At 56.8% G+C, this 23,769-nt stretch overlaps 1 protein-coding gene across 7 annotated transcripts in view; it reads left to right on the top strand.

Annotated features, from left to right (window-relative positions):
• Positions 1–23,769, top strand: part of PRDM2 (PR/SET domain 2) — a 125,682-nt gene that overhangs the window by 76,272 nt on the left and 25,641 nt on the right. For 5 of the 7 annotated variants that reach the window (XM_051834336.2, XM_070077044.1, XM_070077045.1 and 2 more), the window contains 2 exons: positions 8,993–9,103; positions 13,504–17,887. The exons of 1 other annotated variant lie outside the window; for it this stretch is intronic. In XM_051834336.2, the coding sequence (XP_051690296.2) occupies positions 8,993–9,103; positions 13,504–17,887 (4,495 nt within the window). Of the gene's footprint in view, positions 1–8,992; positions 9,104–13,503; positions 17,888–20,848; positions 22,790–23,769 lie in introns of those variants that run through there. One more of the 7 variants, XM_070077046.1, reaches the window with a different exon arrangement.

The following is a 23,769-nucleotide window of genomic DNA, read 5'->3' as shown; positions in this document are numbered from 1 at the left end:
GGATTTCAGCAGTGCCCAAGGCTCTCTGTGATCGCAGGCAGTGCGAGGCAGCCTAATGCCTTCTTGATTTGAATTCGCTGAAGTGCATTTGGGGAACCCTTCCTAGGACTGGAATTAGGCAGCTGCCTTTTTATGAAAAAGAATGAAAAGCTGGCAGTCCCTCCAGCCACGTGCCCTGGGCATCTCCTGTGGGCGTGAGGGCTGGACGGGTCGGGCAGTGTGCTCTCAGCCTCTGTAGCGGGCAGGCGGCCTTGTGGGGGCCAGACAACAACCCCCTGGTGGGAGGCAGGCATGTCTGGAATTTACTCTGAGCTGCAAGATGGCAGAATATGGAGCTTTTCCATTGTTTCTGTTGGAAAGCCTGGGTCCTGTTTTAATTCCAGAAGTAACTTAAAACCAGAGAAGTCTTATTTTTCTGATTGGCCTCCAGGATCACACACAGCTCCTGGGGAGTTGCACTGCACAAAAGGATTTGAAATCCTGCCAGAGGGACTGAACTTGTTACCGGCAGGTAAATCGCAAGTTGTTTCTAGTGAGTGAAAAAGCAGTCTGTGGAAAGTGCCCGCCGCGGCACGGTCACTGCTCCCACTGGGCGACCTCGGGGCCTGGCTGAGCCCAGCCTGGCCTGTCACAGCATTGTCACTGCTCCCACTGGGCGACCTCAGGGCCCGGCCGAGCCCAGCCTGGCCCGCCGCGGCACGGTCACTGCTCCCACTGGGCGACCTCAGGGCCCGGCCAAGTCCAGCCTGGCCTGCCGCGGCACGGTCACTGCTCCCACTGGGCGGCCTCGGGGCCCGGCCGAGCCCAGCCTGGCCCGCCGCGGCACGGTCACTGCTCCCACTGGGCGACCTCGGGGCCCGGCTGAGCCCAGCCTGGCCTGTCACAGCATTGTCACTGCTCCCACTGGGTGACCTCAGGGCCCGGCCGAGCCCAGCCTGGCCAGCCGCGGCACGGTCACTGCTCCCACTGGGCGACCGCAGGGCCCAGCCGAGCCCAGCCTGGCCCACTGTGGCATGGTCACTGCTCCCACTGGGCGACCTTGGGGCCTGGCCGAGCCCAGCCTGGCCTGTCATAGCATTGTCACTGCTCCCCCTGGGCGACCTCAGGGCCCAGCCGAGCCCAGCCTGGCCTGCCGCGGCACGGTCACTGCTCCCACTGGGCGCCCTCAGGGCCCGGCCGAGCTCAGGCTGGCCTGTCATAGCATTGTCACTGCTCCCCCTGGGCGACCTCAGGGCCCAGCCGAGCCCAGCCTGGCCTGCTGTGGCACGGTCACTGCTCCCACTGGGCGACCTCAGGGCCCAGCCGAGCCCAGCCTGGCCTGCCACGGCACGGTCACTGCTCCCACTGGGCGACCTCAGGGCCCGGCCGAGCCCAGCCTGGCCTGCCGCGGCACGGTCACTGCTCCCACTGGGCGACCTCGGGGCCTTCGCGAGCAGCGGTCCCAGTGTGCTGCTGCCTGCTTGCTCGTCTCCCCTCAGCTCTGCCTTTGCCTCTGGATGATTTCAGGGCACCCAAGTCCCTGTCGTCTTTGTCTCAAGCATACATTCTGCGCATTGAAGTGCACAGTTTTTCCCTGTAGAAAACTTAGTTTCATATCATTTCTAGCGGCCCCGCTCCTCCCCATCATCACACCAACTGCAGAACCTTCAGCCACTGCCACGTTAAGTGGTGCTGAGGTCCGACCCTGTCTGTCCCCTTTACGAGCTCACATGTGACGTCTTTGGACTGTCCTTCAGGGTTACAACTCTGCTAGTATCATCAGCCCTCCTTCCTTTCTAATGCCATCCGTTAGATCTTAGCTTTTTGTCTAAATTGCGGGGTGGCATTGTGACGTAGCCCAGATCCCGTACCCTGGTGCCTGGTGCGAGTCCCGCCTCTGCTCCCCTGAGCTTCCTGCTCGCGCACACCCGGGACTCAGCATATGATGGCTCCAGTGCTTGGGTCGTTGCCACCCACGTGGGAGATCCTGATCGATTTCCTGGCCTCGGCCTGGCCCAGCTCTGGCTGTTGTAAGCATTTGGGGAGTGTACCAGCAGATGGGAGATCACTTGGTATTCCTGTCTGTCTGTCTGTGTCTCTCTCTGTGTGTCAGTCTGCCTTTAAAACAGAACACCCTGTGAGAAGGTCATTTAGCATGCACTTGTGTGCTCACGCGTCTCGCCTGGCTGGGCCTCTCTGTGTTGCGTTTGGGCTATGCCTTTCCCGGCAGCTGGCTGTCCGAGTGCTGACATCAGGCCAGGGCTGGCCCCGTGTCAGGAAGACTCTTTCCCTTTGAGCAGCTGGCGAAGGTGGATGTGAACTCAGCCCCTCGGTGGATTTCTCACGTTGCCTGTGACTTCTGAAAGGAGAACTTCACAGTGTCAGTAATGGCTGCCAGAACCAGTGGGCAGAGTAGCGAGTGGGATGGGGGTGAAGCCCCAGCTCTGCTCCTGACTTGGTGGTGTTTAGGCAATCCGCCTGCTGACCTAAAAGCCAGAGCGGTGTGTGTGTGAGGCGTGGGAGGCCGTGGAGATGGTCTTCAGGGCTGGTCCTGCTCTGCCGTCCTGTTCTGTTGGGCCTGTTCACACGGCTCTCTCACCTCCAGCTCCTTGTGCATGTCCACACTCTTCTCTGTGGCTCCGTGTCCTCACCTGTATGCGTGGGCTGCCACCTTTCTCCAACCTGTGTGAAAGCCTGGTTCCGGAACCTTCGGGTTTCCTGCCAGGGGCCCGTTCACTCAGGAGCAGGAAGAAGAGGGTTGTGCAGAAGGATCTTCTCGAGGGGTGTCTGGGGCTGGGAGGAACTGGGAGAGAGGAAGCTGGGTCACAGTGTCAGGTGAGGAGAGACTGGAGCCCGGGAAGCCTGAATGCTGAGGCCTGGTAGTCTGAGATCAGTGGTGAGTGGGAGGGGCTCCCCGCAGCAGGCACAGCCCACCCTTTAGACCAGGAATGTAAACCTTCTGCCGTGGGCCGTTTGTATATTTATAACACTGCAGGCCATAAAAATTACAGACGTAAAAGTGAGCCTACTGTAGACTTACTGAATTCAAGTCCCACCTGCCTTTGCCTTGTGATTGCCCGACGTTTCCCATCCCTGCTTTAGGGCATCACTGTTGCCCCTGCTTGGGGAGCCCGTGTCCGTAGCGACCTTTTGTGGTCCAGCTGCAGAACTGTCACAGGAATCAGCTGTGCATCTGGGGGAAGGCGGGGAGACCAAGGCTGTGGCCTGGCTCTGTGTGCTCCGTTTGATCCTGCAAGAGACTTGAGGGCTGGCCAGCTCCGCCTGGGAAGGCAGCCTCACGTCGTCCCCGTGATGGGAAGTGTAATTCTCACAAATAGCCAAACGCAGGAGCTCCCACTGTTAGGATGGATTTTCAATGTAACTCAAGCAACCTTCTAGTATCCTTGCATTCTCTGTTGCGTGCTGCATTAATTCTCTAGAGTTTCCTAGTATTTGTACGTTTATTACACGGGAGAACATAGTCCAGACCCAGGCGGAACGAGCCGCGTGGTCCTGTGGGCCTTTCTGGTTTTGCAGCTCGCTCCACAGCACAGTGCGATGCCGCCTTGTCTCAGGGAGCAGTCGTGCGGCGGCTCGTGTCCGTGTGGCAGCAGGTGCACTAGAAAACCGAGTTCCCTTGACATAGTAAAGTGGCGAATCCTGTTAGTTCAGATCAAGCCTCTGTGCTCTTGGCTGATACTTGCTTCTGGAAACGGGAAAAAACTGCATTCTAACTTGATTGTGGTCCCTTCCCTGGGAGCCTTTATACAGCCTTCTGTGTGAAGGGTGGCTGCACAGTGAGGGTGTGCGTGGACAGCAGGTACACAGTGAGGGTGTGCGTGGACAGCAGGTGCACAGTGAGGGTGTGCCTGGACAGCAGGGCCTGTCGGAGCGAGAGCTCTGTCAGCATCACCGCCCTGGACTTGTGATTCTGCTGCAGAGCTGTGCGGTCATGTGACTTCGGTCCGTTGCTGCCGTCTGCGTTGCCGCTGTGTCTCCCGTGAAGTGAGAGGCGTAGGTGTCGGGTCTTTGGGGCCTTCTCGTGGTCTGGCCCCAGGCTCGAGGATGAGTTTACTGCATTGATCTTGGTCTGAGCAACCAAGCACACAGTTAAAAGCTGAACTCTTGGCCGGCACCGCGGCTCACTAGGCTAATCCTCCACCTGCGGCACCGGCACCCTGGGTTCTAGTCCCTGTTTGGGCACCGGCTTCTGTCCTGGTTGCTCCTCTTCCATTCCAGCTCTCTGCTGGGGCCCAGGAAGGCAGTGGAGGATGGCCCAAGTGCTTGGGCCCTGCACCTGCATGGGAGACCAGGAGGAAGCACCTGGCTCCTGGCTTTGGATCGGTGCAGTGCGCCGGCCGCAACGGGCCTGCCGTAGCGGCCACTTGGGGGGTGAACCAACGGAAAAAGGAAGACCTTTCTCTCTGTCTCTCTCTGTCCACTCTGCCTGTCAAAAAAAAAAAAAAAAAAAAAAAAAAAGCTGAATTCTTCGTGTGTGGGCCCCTGTGGCCCTAGGTAGCTGCCGTTTCCCGTCTGTGTGGCCCATGCTTCCTCATCTCGTGGCTCTTTCTTTTCCCCGCAGACCCAGAGTTGGGTCCTGTCCTTCTAGCTGTTGGTGTCCCTGTTTCCATTCCACTTCCTCGTGTTTCATTTCTGTCTCTCTCGGCTAGACCGAGCGGAGCGGCCAGCTGGCAGTAGCGCCGTGTAGGACCCTGAGGAACCTGATGGGAAGTGCACTCGCGTGCTCACCAGGCTCCCAGCCGCTCCTCTCCCCGTGGTAAAGTCTTCGGTGGTTTCTTTCAGTCCGATGAGGGATGGGAATCAGACACCAGGAAACAGTTCGAGGAAGGAGATGCAGCAGGGTCCACTGCCTGTTGCTTGCTGTCCCGGTCTTTGGCACTGGGAGTGGGAGTGGGAGCAGGCCCCCAGGGTCTAATTTCTGGCCTCCCCTAGACTGATCAGTCCATGGCCCCGGCCTTCTGCTCCTCCCACAAAGTTGCAGGCAGGGCACGTGACTGACAGCCCTTTCATCTCTCGTCTAAGGCCCCAGTCAGAAGTAACTTGACAGGCGATTCTGATTGACAATGAGAACATTGTTTCGTGTGTCAGGTAATCTCAGTTTCGTGAGTGAAAGGTGCCAGTCACAACAGACTGGATTCGTCATAAGCAGCCATCAGTCTTCACCAGAGTTACTTTGATGATAAACCTGATTGTTTCATTCCTGTGTTTTTAGAGCTGGTGTCTAGTGTTATTGAGTATTTTCTGTGATTTTTAGTAAGTACGGGCACTACAGGGATTCTGCTGACCCAGAAGTACAGTGCATGGTCCAGCCCCTGCTTCTTCACCCGAGGAGGGGGCCTTTGGTCGCTTGCTGAGAACTCGAGTCGTTAGAACTGCTGGCATGTGGTGGCTGGAGCCACAGGAGCTGCTGGACACCTTCCAGTGCTGGGACAGCCCCTGTCGCAGGCAGTGACCTGGCCCTGAGCGGCCCTCCTGCCGCTGCCTGTGGCAGACTCTCCTGACAGCCTCGAGGCTGCAGGAGACACACCTGCTGGAGCTGGCCTCTCTCCCACTGCGGCAGGGCTCCGACATCAGGGCTGTAGAGGAATAGGCACGAGCCCCTGGTGGGTTGGAGGAGTCCACAGATGGTGTTTGGCATTGGGGTCAGCCAAGTGGTCCAGTGTTCTTTGGGGCTGGGAATAAAGCAACGGCCTTTTCTCTCTTGGATAGTCGGCGCGGTCCCCATTACCGTTTGTTTTGTTTTCATCTTAACTTTTAGACAGCTTGTACAATTTCATTTTGTGCATCTTGGTGAGTGGTGTTGCTACAGTTGTTCTGTTTTCTTAGAAACCTAGAAATTTCACTTAGCTCGTGCTCTTCTCCTGTAGGCCGGCGGAGTGTGCTCTGTTTTGCCATGTGATGTGATGGATAGGCACAGTGCTTGAGAAGTTGCAGAAAACCTTGGAGTTAGCTTTGCAGAGGATTGTTACAAGTTGACCTGTGTGTGTGTGTGTGTTTTAAGATATAGTTATTTGAAAGGCAGAGTTACAGAGAGGAAGAGACAGAAGATCTTCAGTCCCCTGTTTCACTCCCCCAGGTGGCCACAACCACCGGAGTTGGGGCGCTCTGAAGCCAGGAGCTTCTTCCAGGTCTCCCACCTAGGTGCAGGGGCCACGTACTTGGGCTGTTTTCCGCAGCTTTCTGGGGTGCATTAGCAGGAAGGTGCATCAGAAGTGGAACAGCTGGGACTCAACCGAAAGCTTAGATAAGGGATTCTGTTGCTGCAAGTGGAGGCTTTACCCGCTGTGCCAGTGTCCACCCCAACACCTGGTTTGCTATTAAATTTAGTCAAACAACGCATGTAGCGTTTAATAAAGTTTAGACCCTGCCTGTCCCTTTTAATTTGTCTTTAAGACTCCCACAAAGAAGAAGTTAAAAAGTAGAAAGTAAGTGGTCAGTAAGACAACACCCTCGACCTGTCTGGGGCGCCATGAGGCGGTCATGACAACTTGGAAAAATGTCGTGACTTTGATTCAGGAAAATCTTTTCTGAGTCAAGGATCTGAAGCCTGTCCCGGGGCCCCTTCTGTGATAATGGAAGAAGCTGGGATTTCCCCAAACACAGCCTTGGAGCAGCTGTGTCAGCTTAGGTGGGCAGGTGTGGGGAGCAGGCATTGAGTTTGGTATTGGGACTCAGACATGGGCCTCGCGTTGCACACACAGGGTGATGAGACAACTGAATCCAGGTTTCGTCAGCACAGCCGGGCCCCTCCAGAGGCTCTGTATGGTCAGATCTAGGCCAAGTGCGATTGATGATGTGCACAGAACCGCAAGAGGAAGGCACCCCACGCAGGTGGTTGGTGAGTCCTCGTCCTGGTGGAGCAGCTGGGGCCGCAGCTTCTGTTCCCCGTGCAGCAGCGTGGTGCTGGCGATGGAGGCGTCGGTGCGAACAGCCTCCGGAGAGGAGCCCGCAGGCGTCTGTCAGGATTCTGTTTACGGTGTAGTTGCAACAAGTGTTTTCTTCTAGTCTGAAGAATTAGACATTTAAAATGGTAACTCAGGGTTTACTTTAAGATTTTATTTTATTTATTTGAAAGAATTAGAGAGGGGGGGAGAGAGAGAGAGGTCTTCCATCCGCTGGTTCACTCCCCAGATGGCTACAACGGCCAGAGCTGTGCTGATCTGAAGCCAGGAGCCAGGAGCTTCTTTCGGGTCTCCCATGTGGGTGCAGGGGTCCAGGTACTTGGACCATCTTCTACTGCTTTCTTAGGCCATAGCAGGGAGTTGGATGGGAAGAGGAGCAGCTGGGACTAGAACCGGCGCCCATAAAAGATGCTGGTGTTTCAGGCCAGGGCTTTAACCCACTGTGCCACAGCGCTGGCCCCATATTTTTTTTTTTAAAGATATATTCATTCTACCCAAAAGTTACACACACAGTTACACACACAGAGAAGGAGAGGCAGAGAAAGAAAGAAAGAAAGAAAGAGAGAGGTCTTCCATCGACTGGTGCACCTCCCAGATGGCTGCAATGGCCGGAGCTACGCCGATCTGAAGCCAGGAGCCAGGAGCTTCCCCTGGGTCTCCCACGCTGGTGCGGGGGCCCAAGGCCTTGAGCCACCCTCCCCTGCCCTCTCAGGGTTTACTTTTTAAGATAGACTAAGTGATGACTAAATATTCTGGGTTTTTTCTTGTTGCATCTCAGATTTTTATCAAAATCTGGTGTTTTCTGAGGTTAGTATTTCTTTATATGGAAACTGCTGTTTCTGTTTGACCACTGAGCCCTTCACAGATGCCCCTTTCTACCTCTGGCCTCGTCTTCCTCTGTCGTGTGCACTTAAAGGACGCTCCTCTCCAGCGACTCTGCTGTGGGGAGCGTGATTGTCCGTGTGCTCTGGTCATTTGGCTCACGCAGGTGGCAGGAGGCTTGCTCCAGAAGGGACCTGGAGCGGCCGGCTCTCGAGAGCATCACCTACAGAGGAGAGGGGATGTGCGGGGGAGGGCGGAGGCAGCTCTGGGTCTGACACACCAGGGGAAGAGGCGGGGGATTGAGTGGAAGAGTGGTCCTCCAGACAGGGCCGACCCCGTGTCAGTCCTCGGTGGGGAGACGCGGGCCCTGGGGGCTCACTTGTTCCAGCAGAGCGGAAATGAATCCCGTTCGCACCGTCGTCTTCTGCAGCCCACACGTCGGGGTGGATCCCGCCAGCCGCAGTGAGCTCTGCTCCTCCTCCGTTGGATGCGGGGCCGTTGTGCGCACACATCCCTGGTGGTTCGGTGCGTCTCTGCCTCTGTTTCCCTTTGGCTCCGCCTCTGTGTGTTGTTTTCTCTGATGTGCTTCTTGGAAGTAGCCAGACTCGGTGTCAGTCCCTGGCCCTGTGTGGTACTGGACTCTGCCGCAGGTGTGCTGTGCCGTCAGTGGTAACTTTTCGGGCATCTGTTGTAGCGGTGAACGAAGCCCCCGGTTCTCAGAAATGTGGGATTTGTAGATTCCTTTCTTTCTGACTTGATTGATGTGAAAGTATTAATTTATTATTATTATTTTTAAAGATTTTATTGATCTGAGAGGTAGAGTTACAGAGAGGGGGAGAGACAGAGAAGTCGTTCATCTCTGGTTCCCTCCCTAGATGGCCATGAAGGCCACAGCTTTGCCAGTCCGAAGCCAGGAGCTCCTTCCGGGTCTCCCACACAGGTGCAGGGGCCCAAGCACTTGGGCCATCTTCTACTGCTTTCTCAGGTCACAGCAGAGAGCTGTGTCGGAAGTGGAGCGGCCGGGACTTGAACCAGCACCCATATGGGATGCCGGCACTGCAGGCAGAGGCTCAGCCCCACTGTGCCGCAGCGCCAGCCCTGACGTGGAAGTATTTATATTCATTGTCCTTTCCTTTCTTTAGGGATCTGAAGTGATCATTGCCCAGAAACACCAGTTTGCTCTGCTTGGATAAAAGTGTTGTCTCCTTCAGTAATTCAGAGAGATAATGAGCAGATGATAGAATGAATAAATGGATACTCTGTTTCAGGGAAGAAAAAGTCCCAGGAAAATAAAAACAAAGGGAACAAAGCCCAAGACACACAGCTGAAGAGTAGTGAGCCGGACCCCAGCTCTGCAAGTATGAGAGATTCTGCGGAAGGTAAGCGTGCGGCGCTGGCTCGGCCGCCTGGGTACGTACTGCCTGGGAGCTTGGGAGCTTAGCCCTGCGGCTCGCTGAGTCCCTTTGAGAACCCTTCTAGATCAGGTGTGGTGCAGGGAGCTGACCACATCCTAATTCCCCTTCAGAATGGTTAAAGAACTCCCTTGTTAAAAATGAAATTATCCTGTTGTCAGAATATAATGGAACATACTAGATTTTTGCATTTCTAAGTAATACAAAGTTCAAGACCCTGGAAACAAATCTGTGGTGACAGAAGCCAGACTGGCAGGGACGGGCAGCCGCGGGGTGCCAGTGCACTGGTGACCGGCATGACTCTGGGTGTGCTCAGTCTGCACATTCTGTCTCTGTACATGAGATTTGCACACGTTCATGCATCTGGGTTTCATGCTTCACCATTTACTTAAAAATACCGGACAGCTTGATTCTATAGGACAGATGGTAAGTGTCCAGGTAAAGTGTTGCTGTCTGTTAGAGTTTAAATTCTTACGTATTTCATCTCTGTGTTTCTCCTATCCCAAATTTCTTTCTTTCTTTTTTTTTTAAAAGAATTCATTTATTTGAAAGGTAGATTTACAGACAGTGAGAGGGAGAGAGAGAGGTTTTTCATCCACCAGTTCTCTCCTCAACTGGCCACAATGGCCGGAGCAAGGCCAATCTGAAGCCAGGAGCCAGGAACTTCTTCCGAGTCTCCCACTCGGGTGCAGGGGCCCAAGCATTTGGGCCATCTTCTACTGCTTTCCCAGGCCACAGCAGAGAGCTGGATCGGAAGAGGAGCACCCAGGACTAGAACTGGCGCCCATATGGGATGCTGGCGCCACAAGCAGCGGCTTAACCTACTGCTCCACAGCGCCAGCCCCCGAATTTCTCCTTGATAGTCCCTCTGACGGTGACCATTCCAGGCCTTGCGTCACAGGGGAACACACAGAGGCAGGCTGTGGACACTGGTCAGAAAGACGGCTTGCTCTGTGCTCCTTGTGACCCAGCTACCTTTTGAGACTGTTGGTGCAGAACTGGGGCTGTCCGATGTGTTACCTGTGCACAGCCAGGCCACCCTTGCTCAAGAGCTGTCCACAGTTTGCCCAAATAGGCAGCTTTCAGAAGGCAGCCTGGTGACGCTCAGGAAACGTTAGTAGAGAAAGGAACAAGAACATGCTGGATGCCTTTGTAGCTCTGTTGTAGCCCTGTTGTAGCCCTGTTTGTGGAGGTGGTGTTCACGGAGGGCTGTGATGTCTGGGCCCTCTGATGAAGCGAGAATAGACAGGTTCGTGTGCCAGCACCTCCTGGGAGTGCGTCTGCCTCAGCCGTTTGGTGAGATGTTGCTTGAACGACAGTGACAGTAGTTACCGAAGAACCTCTCTACCTTTGGTGGCAGAGTAAAATGGTTAAGAATCCTGCACTCCCCTCACCCTCTTCCATAATTCAGGACATGATCTTGTCTTGATTCACTCCCAGGTGCCGTGAATGGGCCATGGGCGTAGACCTCTGAGCTTATCCTGGCACTGCGGCATCTGTCCAGGGTGGTCGGGGCATGGCCGAGTGTGCCGCCTGTCTCTGTCTAGAGCTGGTGGTTGGGGCATGGCCGAGTGTGCCGCCTGTCTCTGGAGCCGGCAGTCGGGGCATGGCCGAGTGTGCCGCCTGTCTCTGTCTGGAGCCGGCAGTCGGGGCATGACCGAGTGTGCCGCCTGTCTCTGTCTAGAGCCGGCAGTCGGGGCATGGCCGAGTGTACCGCCTGTCTCTGTCTGGAGCCGGCAGTCGGGGCATGGTCAAGTGTGCCGCCTGTCTCTGTCTGGAGCGGGCGGTCGGGGCATGGCCGAGTGTGCCGCCTGTCTCTGTCTGGAGCCGGCGGTCGGGGCATGGCCGAGTGTGCCGCCTGTCTCTGTCTGGAGCTGGCGGTCGGGGCATGGCCGAGTGTACCGCCTGTCTCCGTCTGGAGCCGGCAGTGGAGACTCCCGTTTCTGAGCAGACATGCATGCGTGCTTGAAGCTGCAGAGACCACGTGGTGTGTGTGACACTCTGGCACGGCCTGGCTACTCAGTAGAGACGGCCACGTTGTGGCTCGACTCACTTTGCAGTTTAAATCTGGGATTGTTTACCAGTCATGGTGGAAAACATTTTTTCTCCCATCAAAGGAAACCACAGATTTTGACAGAGAAGTTTCTGAGCCTTAGAGATGCATTTTCTGTTGCCTTATTTCAACTTCTTTGGCAGTATTCTGAGTCTTTGTTGAAAATGTATTTGAAAAGAGAGTTGGCTGCAGTTCGCCACCGTCAAATAACTGGTTTCGCAGTCTGTGGGTGGCTCATGGAATGCAGGAGGTTTGTCTGGGAGAGAAGTTGTTTCTGTTAGGAGCAGGGGCCTCGCTGCTGGTGGACTCCAGGGCAGATGGGAAGAAGGGGTGCGCACCCTCAGAGCCAGCGCCGGGCCCACGTGCCCCTGCCTGTGTTGGTGCCTCGCCTCTCCCTGCACACAGGGGTCCCCTCCCCACGCCTGCCCGCAGGCCTCTGCTGTCTCCACAGCTGTGCCTCGTTTGCCTTGGCGCTGTTTCCCGTGTCCCCACACGGTGTGGGCAGTGGATCAGTCCTGGTTCAGCCTCCAATCAGGTTCTTCCCCTACTCCTCCACCCCACCTTGTAGACAGATCTCCCCCTGCCCCTGGAGAAGCCCAGGTTACCACACCGCATCCTGAAGTTTCCATCCCTCCCCGTGGCTTCTCCACTTAACGTCCAGGCTCAGCCCACCGGGTGCCTCGTCTGAGAGCCTTCCCCACGAGCAGGGCCCACCAGGATGCCCACGCGGGCTTCTGTAAGCTGCTGTGTTGTTGCTGGCTTGCTGCGCCAGCGCTAAAGCTCTTGACAGCCACCTGACCCAGTGTTGCCCACTGAATACCTGTCCAGCGATGGCAGAACCAACCGGCGGCATGGCCTGGAGGAGTCAGCGGTGTCTCCAGCAGATGGGGCTGTGAGGGAAGCGGCGCTTGATCCATCTCCGTCCGCCCACCTCTGCCCTGGCAGCTCCTGTCCCGGAGGGGCTCGTTTGTCCCGGCGCTGCCTTGCAACAACTCATGCTTATAACCCCCCACCCCCACTCCCCGCACTCTGCTAGTTGCTTGTCCTCCTTGCTCCACGGCCACAGGACCTGGGCTGCAGGAAATGGAGCGTCCCAGGCTTGTCCTCATCTTACTGGTTGGTCTGGACCAGGGCGCTCGCTCCCTGCCACGCAGCCCTCTGCCGTCTGCCCCGGCAGTTACTCGGGACGCTTCTCTGGCCTGAGCACTCGGCCGTCCCGGGGCTCAGCAAATGGAGACGCGTGTGTGACTTTCCACCTACACCTACCCTGGGGTCCCTGCACCAGGCCCCTGGGGCGGGCTCTGGATTCCCCAGCCCACGCTGCCTGTCCTGTTTTCTGAGGGTGTTGTCGGGCACCCTGTCAGCCTCTTCTCATTAATACCTCCAGAGTCCTGCCATGGCTACCTCCTCCCCCGCAGTCACTCCGTGTCACCGCCTGCCCTTCTGTGGAACGCGCAAGGCCGTGCGTCCATCTGCCCCCACCCTTGTCCAGCACGGTGTTCTGTCTTCCTTAGAGCAGCACAGGTGACTCCCAGGTATAAAGCGGGTCACGTCTCTGTTAGAACTTTCTGGTAGCTCCTGTTTTCCTCAGAATGAAGCCCAGCAGCCGACGAGAGGTGAGGAAGCGGGTCCCTGGCCACCTCTCTGGTCCTTGTCCCGCCCCTCGCCCTCGCTCTTTCCTTGGTGCATGGGCTCCCCTCCCCCAGGCAGCATCAGGTTGATGTGCAGCTGTCACTCTGTCACACCTGCCACAGGCTGGGCTGGGCGTGGACACTGACGGGGGCGTCCTGAGGTCATGGCACTGATTAGGCTTAGAAGGGGGCGTCTCCACAGTTTCTTTGACGGAAGGTGGTTGAGCTTCTAAATATGTAGTGTTAGGCAGGAGAGAGAACTTGATCTCAAGACAGACCACCAAGAACCCACTGCACTTCTGGGAGGGGGCGGGGCGCCCAGTCGAGAGTCGTGTGGGGTTGCAGTTTACAGCAGCCTCCTGAGACTTCGCATTGGCCGCTCCGACCAAGGGCAAGGGACACGCACGACTGCAAGCTGTGGGGCGTTCCTGTCTGTCGTGCTTGTGATGCCAGGGGCATAGCAGGCTCTCTGGACACTTAGTGCATGAACGAGGCAGCGAGTGGACCTGGTTCCTATCCAGTGCAGCCTGTGAGCGAGGCACATAAAGTCAAGGCTGCCCACTGTCCATTGTGATCTCCCTAAGGCCTTTTAGGGGCTAGAAGTAGCTTGAACCATAGGAGTGGGTGCCAGAGTGGCTGGTTTCTGCCCTCACGTCCACACCTCTGCTTGTGTGCACTTCTAGGGCCTAAAGAAGAGGAAGAGAAGCCGTCGGCCCCCGTGCTTGAGCCCCCAGCTGTCCTTGTGGAGGTGGCGTGTCACGATGCGCTTCCAGAGCGAACCGGCCCTCCCCCTGCCCGGGAGCCGCAGCCAGAGCCGGACGGGAAACTAGAAGCCGCAAATTGTGATGTTCAGGATTTGGAAGAAGAGGAGGAGGAGGAGGAGGAAGAGGAGGAGGAGGAGCTGGAGGAAGAGGGGGAGGAAGAAGCTGACATGCCAAATGAAAGTTCTGGGCAGGAGCCAGAGATACGGTGTGATGAGAAGCCAGAAGATTTGTTAGATGAACCAAAAAATAGTTCAACAGAAACTCTTGAAGACTCTCCAGAGGCAACGCCTGTGAGCGGCATCCCCGGAACTAGAGAAGAGGCCAATGGTGACGTGCTGGAAGTGTTTATGTTTCCATGCCAGCACTGCGAGAGGAAGTTCACGACCAAGCAGGGCCTCGAGCGGCACATGCACATCCACTTGGCCACGGTCAGCCACGCCTTCAAGTGCAAGTACTGTGGGAAAGCCTTCGGCACGCAGATCAACAGGCGGCGGCACGAGCGTCGCCACGAAGCCGGGCTCAAGCGGCAGCCCAGCCTGACACCGCAGCCGCCGGAGGACCTGGCTGATGGCAGAGGGTCCGGGGACGGTGCTGCTCCTACGGACGAGGCGCCTCCTCCCCGCCTGGGGCAGGACTGTCCCGTCTTGAACTCAGAAAAAGCTGCCCAAGAAACAGTGAGCTCTTCTGTTGTGGAAGAGAACGGGGAAGTTAAAGAACTGCATCCATGCAAATACTGTAAGAAGGTTTTCGGAACTCACACCAACATGAGGCGGCATCAGCGTCGGGTGCACGAGCGCCACCTGATTCCCAAAGGCGTGCGGCGGAAAGGAGGCCTGGAGGAGCCGCAGCCTCCGGCCGAGCAGGCCCCGCCCACGCCCAGCGTCTACGTGCCGAGCACAGAGCCTGAGGAGGACGGGGAGGCGGACGACGTGTACATCATGGATGTCTCCAGCAATATCTCTGAGAACTTGAACTACTACATCGATGGTAAGATCCAGACCAGCAGCAGCACTAGCAACTGTGATGTGATCGAGATGGAGGCGAACTCGGCAGAGCTGTACGGTATAAACTGCCTGCTCACGCCCGTCACGGTGGAGATCACGCAGAGCATAAAGCCCACGCAGGTCCCTGTGACGGACGATCTTTCTAAAGAGCCGTCCAGCAGCACGGCCTGTGAGTCCAAGAAGCGGAGGACCGCGAGCCCTCCGGTGCTACCCAAAATCAAAGCCGAGACGGACGCCGAGCCCGTGGCCCCCTCGTGCTCCCTGACGCTGCCCCTCAGCGTGGCAACCACGGAGGCGGCGGCAGTGTCTTTCCATAAAGAGAGAAGCGTGTACCTGTCGTCCAAGCTCAAGCAGCTGCTGCAGACTCAGGAGAAGCTGGCTCCCCCCGCCGGGATTTCAGCCACAGAAATCCCCAAATTAGGCCCCATCTGTGTGTCTGCCCCGGCGTCCATGCTGCCCGTGAGCGCGAGTAGGTTTAAGAGGCGGACCAGCTCTCCTCCCAGTTCCCCACAGCACAGCCCGGCCCTTCGAGACTTCGGAAAGCCGGGCGATGGCAAAGCCGTGTGGCCAGATGCCGTTCTGACGTCCAAAAAGTCCAAGCTGGAAGGTCGCAGCGACTCCCCTGCGTGGAGTTTGTCTGGGAGAGAGGAGAGAGAAGCCGGGAGCCCCCCGTGCTTTGATGAGTACAAGATCCCCAAGGAGTGGGCGGCCAGCTCCACTTTCAGCAATGTGTGCAACCAGCAGCCGCTGGACTTGTCCAGTGGCGTCAAACAGAAGGCCGACGGGGCGGGCAGGGCCCCAGTGCCGTGGGAATCGGTGTTAGACCTCAGTGTGCATAAAAAGCCTGGCAGTGACCCCGAAGGCAAGGAATCCAAAGAAAACCACGCGGTGCAGCCCACGTGCAGCGCCGCCCGGAAGAAGAAGCCCACCACCCGCATGCTGCAGAGGGTCCTCCTCAACGAGTACAGTGGCGGTGACGCACCGGCAGACGGTGCTGCCGACGCCGCCAGGAGCCCGAGTCCCTGCAGATCCCTCGGTGCCCAGCCAGACCCCGACCTCGGCCCTGACTCTGGCTTCTCTGCCCCTCCTGTTGAGCCCCCGCCTGACGTTTGTCCGTCGTCACCGGCCCTGCAGGCGTCCTCCCTGCCCTCGGGTCAGCTGCCGCCTCTCCTGACGCCCACAGCCCCCTCGTCCCCTCCGGCCTGTCCTCCCGTGTTAACCATCGCCACTCCGCCCCCTCCCCTCCTTCCCACCATCCCCCTCCCAGCAGCCCCTTCCAGTGCCTCTCCTCACCCGTGCCCCTCCCCGCTCTCGAGCGCCACCACACAGTCTCCACTGCCTGTCCTGTCCCCGACAGTGTCGCCCTCGCCTTCCCCCGTCCCCCCTGCGGGGCCTCTCATGTCTGCCGCATCACCCGGGCCTCCCACGCTCTCCTCTTCCTCGTCTTCCTCCTCATCCTTCTCTTCCTCGTCTTCCTCTTCTTCCTCCTCTTCCCCTTCCCCACCACCTCTCTCGGCCGTGTCGTCTGTTGTTTCCTCTGGTGATAACCTGGAGGCTTCTCTCCCCCTGATAACTCTCAAACAGGAGGACCTGGAGGGTGCAGGTCCGAGACCCCGGGAGGAGCCGCAGGCCGCCCCGGAGCAGACATTCAACCGAAGCTTTGTCTGCAATGTCTGCGGATCGCCTTTTCTCTCCATCAAGGACCTCACCAAGCATTTATCTGTCCATGCTGAAGAGTGGCCCTTCAAATGTGAATTCTGTGTGCAGCTTTTTAAGGATAAAGCGGATCTGTCCGAGCACCGCCTCCTGCTCCATGGAGTTGGGAATATCTTTGTGTGCTCCGTTTGTAAAAAGGAGTTTGCGTTCTTGTGCAATCTGCAGCAGCACCAGCGGGACCTGCACCCGGATGAGGTGTGCACGCACCACGAGTTTGCAAGTGGGACCCTGCGGCCGCACAACTTCACGGACCCCAGCAAGGCCCACGCGGAGCACATGCGGAGCCTGCCCGAGGAGCCCTCGGCCGCCGCCAAGGAGGAGGAGGAGGAGGAGCTGAACGATTCCTCGGAGGAGCTGTACACCACCATAAAGATCATGGCCTCCGGGATCAAGACAAAGGACCCCGACGTGCGGCTGGGCCTCAACCAGCACTACCCCAGCTTCAAGCCGCCTCCCTTCCAGTACCACCACCGCAACCCCATGGGCATCGGCGTGACGGCCACCAACTTCACCACGCACAACATCCCGCAGACGTTCACCACGGCCATCCGCTGCACCAAGTGTGGCAAAGGCGTCGACAACATGCCCGAGCTGCACAAGCACATCCTGGCCTGTGCCTCCGCGAGTGACAGGAAGAGGTACACCCCGAAGAAGAACCCCGTGCCCTTGAAACAGACCGTGCAGCCCAAGAACGGCGTGGTCGTGTTGGACCACCCTGGCAAAAATGCCTTCCGGCGCATGGGGCAGCCCAAGAGGCTGAACTTCAGCGTGGAGCTCAGCAAGGTGGCCTCCAGCAAGCTCAAGCTGAACGCGCTGAAGAGGAAGAACCAGCTGGTGCAGAAAGCCATCCTGCAGAAGAACAAGTCGGCCAGGCAGAAGGCCGACCTGGAGGGCGGCGCCGAGCCGGCCGCCCACGTGTGCCCCTACTGCAGCCGCGAGTTCACCTACGTCGGAAGCCTGAACAAGCACGCCGCCTTCAGCTGCCCCAAAAAACCCCTCTCTCCCTCCAAAAAAAAAGCTTCCCATGCCTCCAAGAAAGGCGGCCACTCGTCCCCCGCAGGGGCTGACAAGGGCGGCGGCAGCCACCGCCGACGGACAGCGGACGCGGAGATCAAGATGCAGAGCACGCAGACGCCTCTGGGCAAGACGCGTGCTCGCAGCTCGGGGCCCGCCCAAGCGCCGCTGCCCTCCTCGTCCTTCCGGGCCAAGCAGAACGTCAAGTTCGCCACTTCCGTGAAGTCCAAGAAGCCGACCTCCTCATCTTTAAGGAACTCCAGCCCGATAAGGATGGCTAAGATAAGCCACGTGGAAGCCAGAAAACCCAGGGCCGTGGCCAAGAATCACTCTGCTCAGCTCTCCAGCAAGGCGTCCCGCAGCCTGCACGCGAGGGCGCAGAAAAGCAGAGCTGTGCTGCAAAGCGAATCCGCCCTGGCGAGTAAGAAAAGAACAGACCGCTTCGCTGTAAAATGCAGAGAGCGGAGCGGGGGGCCCATCACCAGGAGCCTGCAGCTGGCGGCTGCCGCCGACTCCGGTGACGGCAGGAGAGAGGACGGCAGCGCCAGGCAGGAGCTGAAGGACTTCAGGTAAGCGCAGCAGCGTGGGGGGGCCAGGACCGGGGAGCAGCCCAGAGACTTGCGCACGGGAGCTGTTTTCTCCTGCAGCCTTTTTACCCAAGTGCTCGGAGGAGCTGGCTGGCCCTGTGAGCCGCAGGCAGGAAGGGTCGCTGCTTCGGCTGCTGTGGCGATGAAATAACCAGTGTCTAGCTCAGACCTGGCACTCACAGCCTGGTACCGCTCCTGTGCTAGGGCCAGGCGCAGCCTCAACTTGAAACCGTGTGGAAGCTCTCAGAAGCACCCAGTCTGGAAGGGTGGGTTTCTCCCCAGCCCCCTGCATTTCTGGGCCCTGCCTCTGGGTCACTTGCGTGACTTCCTCATCACAGGTCGCTCCTCAGGTCCAGCTGGCGTGCTGAGCTCACCGGCAGAGCCCGGAGCGGTCGTGGTTAACGTTCCTGTGGTGTAGCGTGGACACAGTGGCCAGCACTGCCCCGTCCCCCATGCTTTCGCCTGCTGCCACAGTGCTTCAAGCAAAGCAAACGCCATGTTGCTTCAGAAGTACCTTAGACGTTAGACGCCCCCCCCCCCCCAAGCCGTCTGCAGATGCCGGGTACTCAGTCAGCAAGCTAGGTGCTGGGGGGGGGGGGGGGCGGTGGCCCTCGAGGGTCCCGTGGCTGCCTCCGTGGTCAGTTGTCTGGCATCTCCCCAGTACGCTGGAAGGATTCCTCTGAAGACTTGCGGGGGCTTTTCCACTTGACCTCGTGTTCTGTGTTGAGGACGGTTCCTAGGGACAGACAAAACGAGACAGCAGAAGTTATGCTGGGTGTGTGGGCCTCTGCCCTGGGAGTTCTGGAATAATGCCTGTGGGTCCGTCTCCTGAGAGGGTGCGTCAGCAGGTGGCATTTCTGCAAACTGCTTTGAAAGCTGGTCTTTCCAGCACGTGCTGCCCGTCCTGACTCGGCTCTCATGGCTGTGACAGAACTAGGGTTGGCTGGGGTGTAGCTGCTGCTTTGGCGAGGTCTTGAGGACACGTGGGTGCAGGTGCCTCTGTGTGAAGGTGCAGGTGGAAGCCTTGCTGCCCAGTGCCTTCACTGCGGCGGAAGGAAGAGGTAGAGAGGAGTTGTTGGCCAAGGAGTGATTTACTGTGGGATTAAAGGATCAGATTCTCAAAAGCCACTCCATAAACATGTTTGCCCCAGATCTGATCAGTGCTTGGTCACTGGCTCAGCACGGGCGTGGGTGTAGTATCTTGGAGGTTAGCCTGGGTGAGAAGCACCTGTTTGTCAGCGTCACCATGGGCCTGTGTGCGCTCCTCCCAGGCTGTGGGTCACCACACCAGTAGGGCGTCCTCCTTCAGAGTCCTGGCCAGTTGCCTCTGTCCAGACCGAGGGCCATCGCTCGCGTGGATTGTTGCCAACAGACACCTCCCAGTGGTCAGGGCCCCAGAAGGTGCTCGGCCAGTGTTTGCCCCCGAGGTCAGCCAGGAGGGTTCCTGCGTTACCCTGAGGCCCCCTTTTTCTAGTTGGAGGGCCAGGTCCGCATGAGAAGTCAAGTCCGTCCCGGAGAGCTCTCGGGGACCTGTGCCTTTACAGAGTGAGTCAGATAGCCCTTACCCATCTGTGGTTTTTGACGGACCCTCGAAACTAGAGAACTGAAGTGCCTGAAGGTTGTCGTCTTCGCTCTCGTTACTTCTCCCTTTCTTCGTTCGGTGGTCGCTGGGGGTAACTTGCTGGCGGCAGAGAAGGAACCTTCAGCACAGGCGGCGTGGTGGCGGTTTCTGTGTGTGAGTCGCTGGGTTGTGCTGTGGTCACTGCGGGACACCAGTGTGGTCCGGCGGTCCACTTCCCGAGTGGCCAGAAACTTACCCCGTGTTCTGGGGAATTAGAAAACAAGTGTGCGTTGGGACCTCACGTGTTGACTGTGTGGACCTAAGAGTGGCCATTTCTGCAGAGCTGGTTTTGGTCTCCTTAGGACAGAACTAGGGTTCCTACACTCAGATGACGGTCGTCACTGTCTCGCCCGGGCTGTGCAGGCTAGTCCTCGTCCTCCGAGCCCGTGCGTTGTCTTACGTTGAGTTCCTTGGGCAGCAGCTGTGTTCCCACGCCCGTGTGTTGCTGCTGTGAGCTCTGTTTAGGGGTGATCCGTGATGCCAGGCCTCTGCTGTTTTCAGTGGTTTTGCGTTTCGGACCTTGTCCCACACCAGGGGCGCACTGCTGAAGCACACACACCCTTTGTTTTCCTTTCCAAAAACCCACACTGGCCAGCGGCTCCCCGACACGCAGATGCCTGACAGGTGCCACGCTTCTCCGAAGAGTGTCCGCCATCAACCTTGAGGGTGGCACGAGCAGAGTTGGCTGCTTCACATTTAGGGTGCAGTTCTCCTTTGTGCCAGTGAGGGCGCAAAACAGGTTTCCTGTCCTTTCCTGAGGACAGAGCGGCCAGGCGGGCCAGGTGGGCCGGGCGGGCCAGCCAGTGTTCAGAGTCGCTCGCCTGCCGTACCCGCCGGGGCCTTGCTGCTGTCCCCGGTCGGGATCTGTGGCCGAGGAGTCGTTGCTGTGGGTCCCAGTGAGGCGGGAGACAAGGAAGGCGGCGCTCGCTCTGCTGCTGCCCCAGGTGTGTGTACAGAGTTCTCTAATCTTCCTCTAGAGCAGTTCTTTGTCTGCTGAGTTCTCACTGCGGTCAGTGAAGAAAACTTAAAGATGGGCAGTGAAATGGAATCCCAGGCCGAGTTGATCATTTGCCAGGAACCTGAGTGGACACTCCAGCTCTGGTCTCCCACCTCCTCTCTGCTGCGGGCGTGGACCTGCTGGGGCCCGCCCAGCGGGAGCCTCCCCAGCAGGACACCCGAGTCCCTAAAACACCTCCCCAGTCCCTCGTGTGTCGCTGTCGGTAACATTTGTCTTTCGGTCTCCTCACCTTTTCCTTTAACGTGGTCAATTCATTTAAGGTTTTGTTACGTTGTCATTTATCTTCAGTTTTCTTATTTTCTAGGAACTTCCTGTAGGAAAGCCCCCAAAACAAAACAAATCTTAACTGACTTAAAGCTATTGCATGCTCAACTTAGGATAAGCACTACGGCAAGGACACGAACTCTACCCAGCTTGCAAGACCAGTTGAAGCTGACTCAAAAGTCCTAACGCAGCCGATTGCCAGCAGGCTTCTTGTTTCCCTGGTTAGAGTCAGGCCTCTGCTTCGGCGGCGCCCGGCCCGCTTGCTGGGCTCCCGTGCGATTGAGATCCAAAGAGAGGGCGCTGGCGTGAGATGACGGGCTAGCTGGCCGGCTCCTCGTCTCGGGACTGGTGACTCAGATCTGAGTGTAGCCCTTGTTTTTGGCACATAGCCGAGAAAGGAATGATTTGAACTTAACCTTGCAAAGCAAGATCTCTGTTTTATCTGTAGTTTGTTGTAGATTTCAGGGATGACAAATTCGGATGCACTCATTTTAAAATGTTTTGGTCACATACCAGCTCTTGATGCCTTTCTTTTAAATGACTCAGAGGCAGAGAGAAGCATTTAGCTGACCTCCGGCCTGGTTTGTTTTTTCTCTGTTGTTTTGTTTTTTATCACGAGCAGATTGCCAGCAGCATGGAGAGGAGACGAGGTGGGCTCTGTGGACTCTTTTTTATGCCTCTTCCCCCAGCGACATGTTTATCTGTCCACACGGACTTGGCCTCTCAGATGGTGTCTGGCACTAATTTATAACGGTTATGTTATCAGAGACTACGTAGCAGTGTATCAGTGTCTACACAGGAATATAAATGCGTTTACACACCAGGTTTCACACTTCACTCTCTAGTGAGAGATGAAAACCACCCAGCCATGGGCGAGTGTGGTTCCTCCATGCGCTTTTATGCCTCCCCCAGACTGCCGACTGAGTTGGTGGAGAATGGCTAGGTTTTATTCATGTTGTTCTTTGTTCTGACTTCAGAAGTAATCTACCTCTTGAAATTTGTGGTTTAATCTTTGTTTGGTGCGTTTGTGCCACTTTAACCCTTTCACTACCATTCCCATTTTGTTACATTTCTGTTATGGGGACTTTATGTTGAAATACTGTATAAAGCATTTGTAGCCATCTAAAAATAAAATATTTAAAATTATTTAAATTGTTTTGGATGCTTCAATTGTATTGTATGTGATTCACATTCTACATTTCTGTTTGCGCTGTTACTCTGGAGTGTTCCTGTATTGAAGTTTGCTGTCAGTGACTTTATTGCTTCTTGTTGGAGAGTGCTCTAAAAATTCTAATGAAAACATTAAAATTTACGATTGACATACAAAAGGGGTTGTCCGTTGATTTTAACCAATGTAGCCTTGAGAGAGAGAGAGAGAGAGAAAGTTAAACTGTAGACAGACAAGAGTGGTGTTTGCTCTGTCCCCCTTCTAGCAGGAAATAAATCAGTGGAGCTTATCAGATGTATTTTTTTAAAAAAGATTTTTTATGCTATTGCTGCAAACAGTAGCTACAGAAGAACTTGACTGATACCTTTTATATCATTGTAACCAATAAAATCTTTGTAAGCACTCGCGAGAGGACTGCATTTTGTACGTGACCCGGAGCAGCAGCCGAGGGAGAAGACGCAAGTGCCCCGAGCCGCGCTCTGATTAGAAAGCCCGCTTGCGATGCGCCCCGGGCCCACGCCTGCTCCTCTGGGCCTGATCGTGAGTGTGTGCGCATTCCAGTTGCTGCTTCCTGTGGGGCGGGTGGACAGGTAGTGGGCGGCGCTGCTGAGAAGTGCCTTGCAGACTCGTTTGGTAAGAGGGAAATAAAGATTTCATGTCTCGCGGTCTCAGCTTCCCCAGTGCTTGCTGACAGTTTGGTTTGTGGGTTGATTTTTCTTTTTATGAATCTCCAAGGAATGCAACAAATTGTAACGTTGCTGTTTGTGTTAACGTTGATGTGAAAGTGCATTAAAAATGCCTGATTCAGCAGTTTCCCTGTAGTCCAGAGTCATCGCCTGTGGTCTGACTGTTGCTTGTCTGTGTCGTTCCTCCTTACGGCAGGGACTTGCCTGGCCAGGGTCCCCTTTCCAGGGCTTGGGAATGAATGGCCCGCAGCCTTGGCAGTTCCAGGCGCTCTGCCAGAGTGCCCACCATCCCATGGGACCCTTGGGGGAGCACCGGTCTGGGAAGCAGAGCCGGCTCTCCTTCCTGGCCCCTCGGCTGCCAGTCCCCGTCCCTGGTGCCTGCAGTAGGTGGGCCTCTAACACCGTCCCGCGTCCTTGGCTGTGCTGGGTTAGCCTCGGACAAGTGCTCCTGCTCTGCTGCAGGACCGGCTGCTCTCTGAGCGCCCTCCGGAGTGAGCACACGGCTGCTGTCAAACCCGCACTGGGCGGAAGGCACGGGCAAGGTCTTGTTCTCCGCGCAGTCCCCGCCCTGACGCAGTGCCTGGCCCAGTCTCCCCGGGTCCCCAAGAGGTCACTTAACACCCATCTCCCAGAAAGGAGCTGCCCCATTGTTTTAATTTTTTTTTTTACTTTCCTCTCTTTGCAAAGTTAAACTTTTTTTTAAGAATTGAAAAGCTTCCCACTCATGCACATGGGAAAGCAGCGGAGAATGGGCCCCTGCACCCCCATGGGAGACCCAGATGAAGCCCCTGGCTTTGGCCCGGCCCAGCCCTGGCCATTGTGGCCATCTGGGGAGTGAACCAGCGGGTGAAGACCTCCCTCTCCTTCTCTCTCTGTAACTGTGCCCTTCAAATAAAATAAAATAAACCGAGTACCTTCTTACTAAGGAAAAAAAAAAAGCTGGTTGAAGCCCACATCCCTGCTGCTGTCTTGAGGTGTCTCCCTGTGCTGCTAAGCCCCTCTCCAGACGGCTGTAGCTCGGTGTCACCAGGGCTTTCTGACAGGATGTCTTAGAGAATCGGTTGGTTGAGTGCCTGCTGTATGCCAGGCTGTGTCCTAGGGGACTGG

The sequence above is a fragment of the Oryctolagus cuniculus genome, chromosome 7 (genome assembly GCF_964237555.1).
Source record: "Oryctolagus cuniculus chromosome 7, mOryCun1.1, whole genome shotgun sequence".
NCBI classification, from domain to species: domain Eukaryota; kingdom Metazoa; phylum Chordata; class Mammalia; order Lagomorpha; family Leporidae; genus Oryctolagus; species Oryctolagus cuniculus.
The sequence above is the reverse complement of the archived record's forward strand: the minus strand, read 5'-3'. Positions and strand labels throughout refer to the sequence as shown.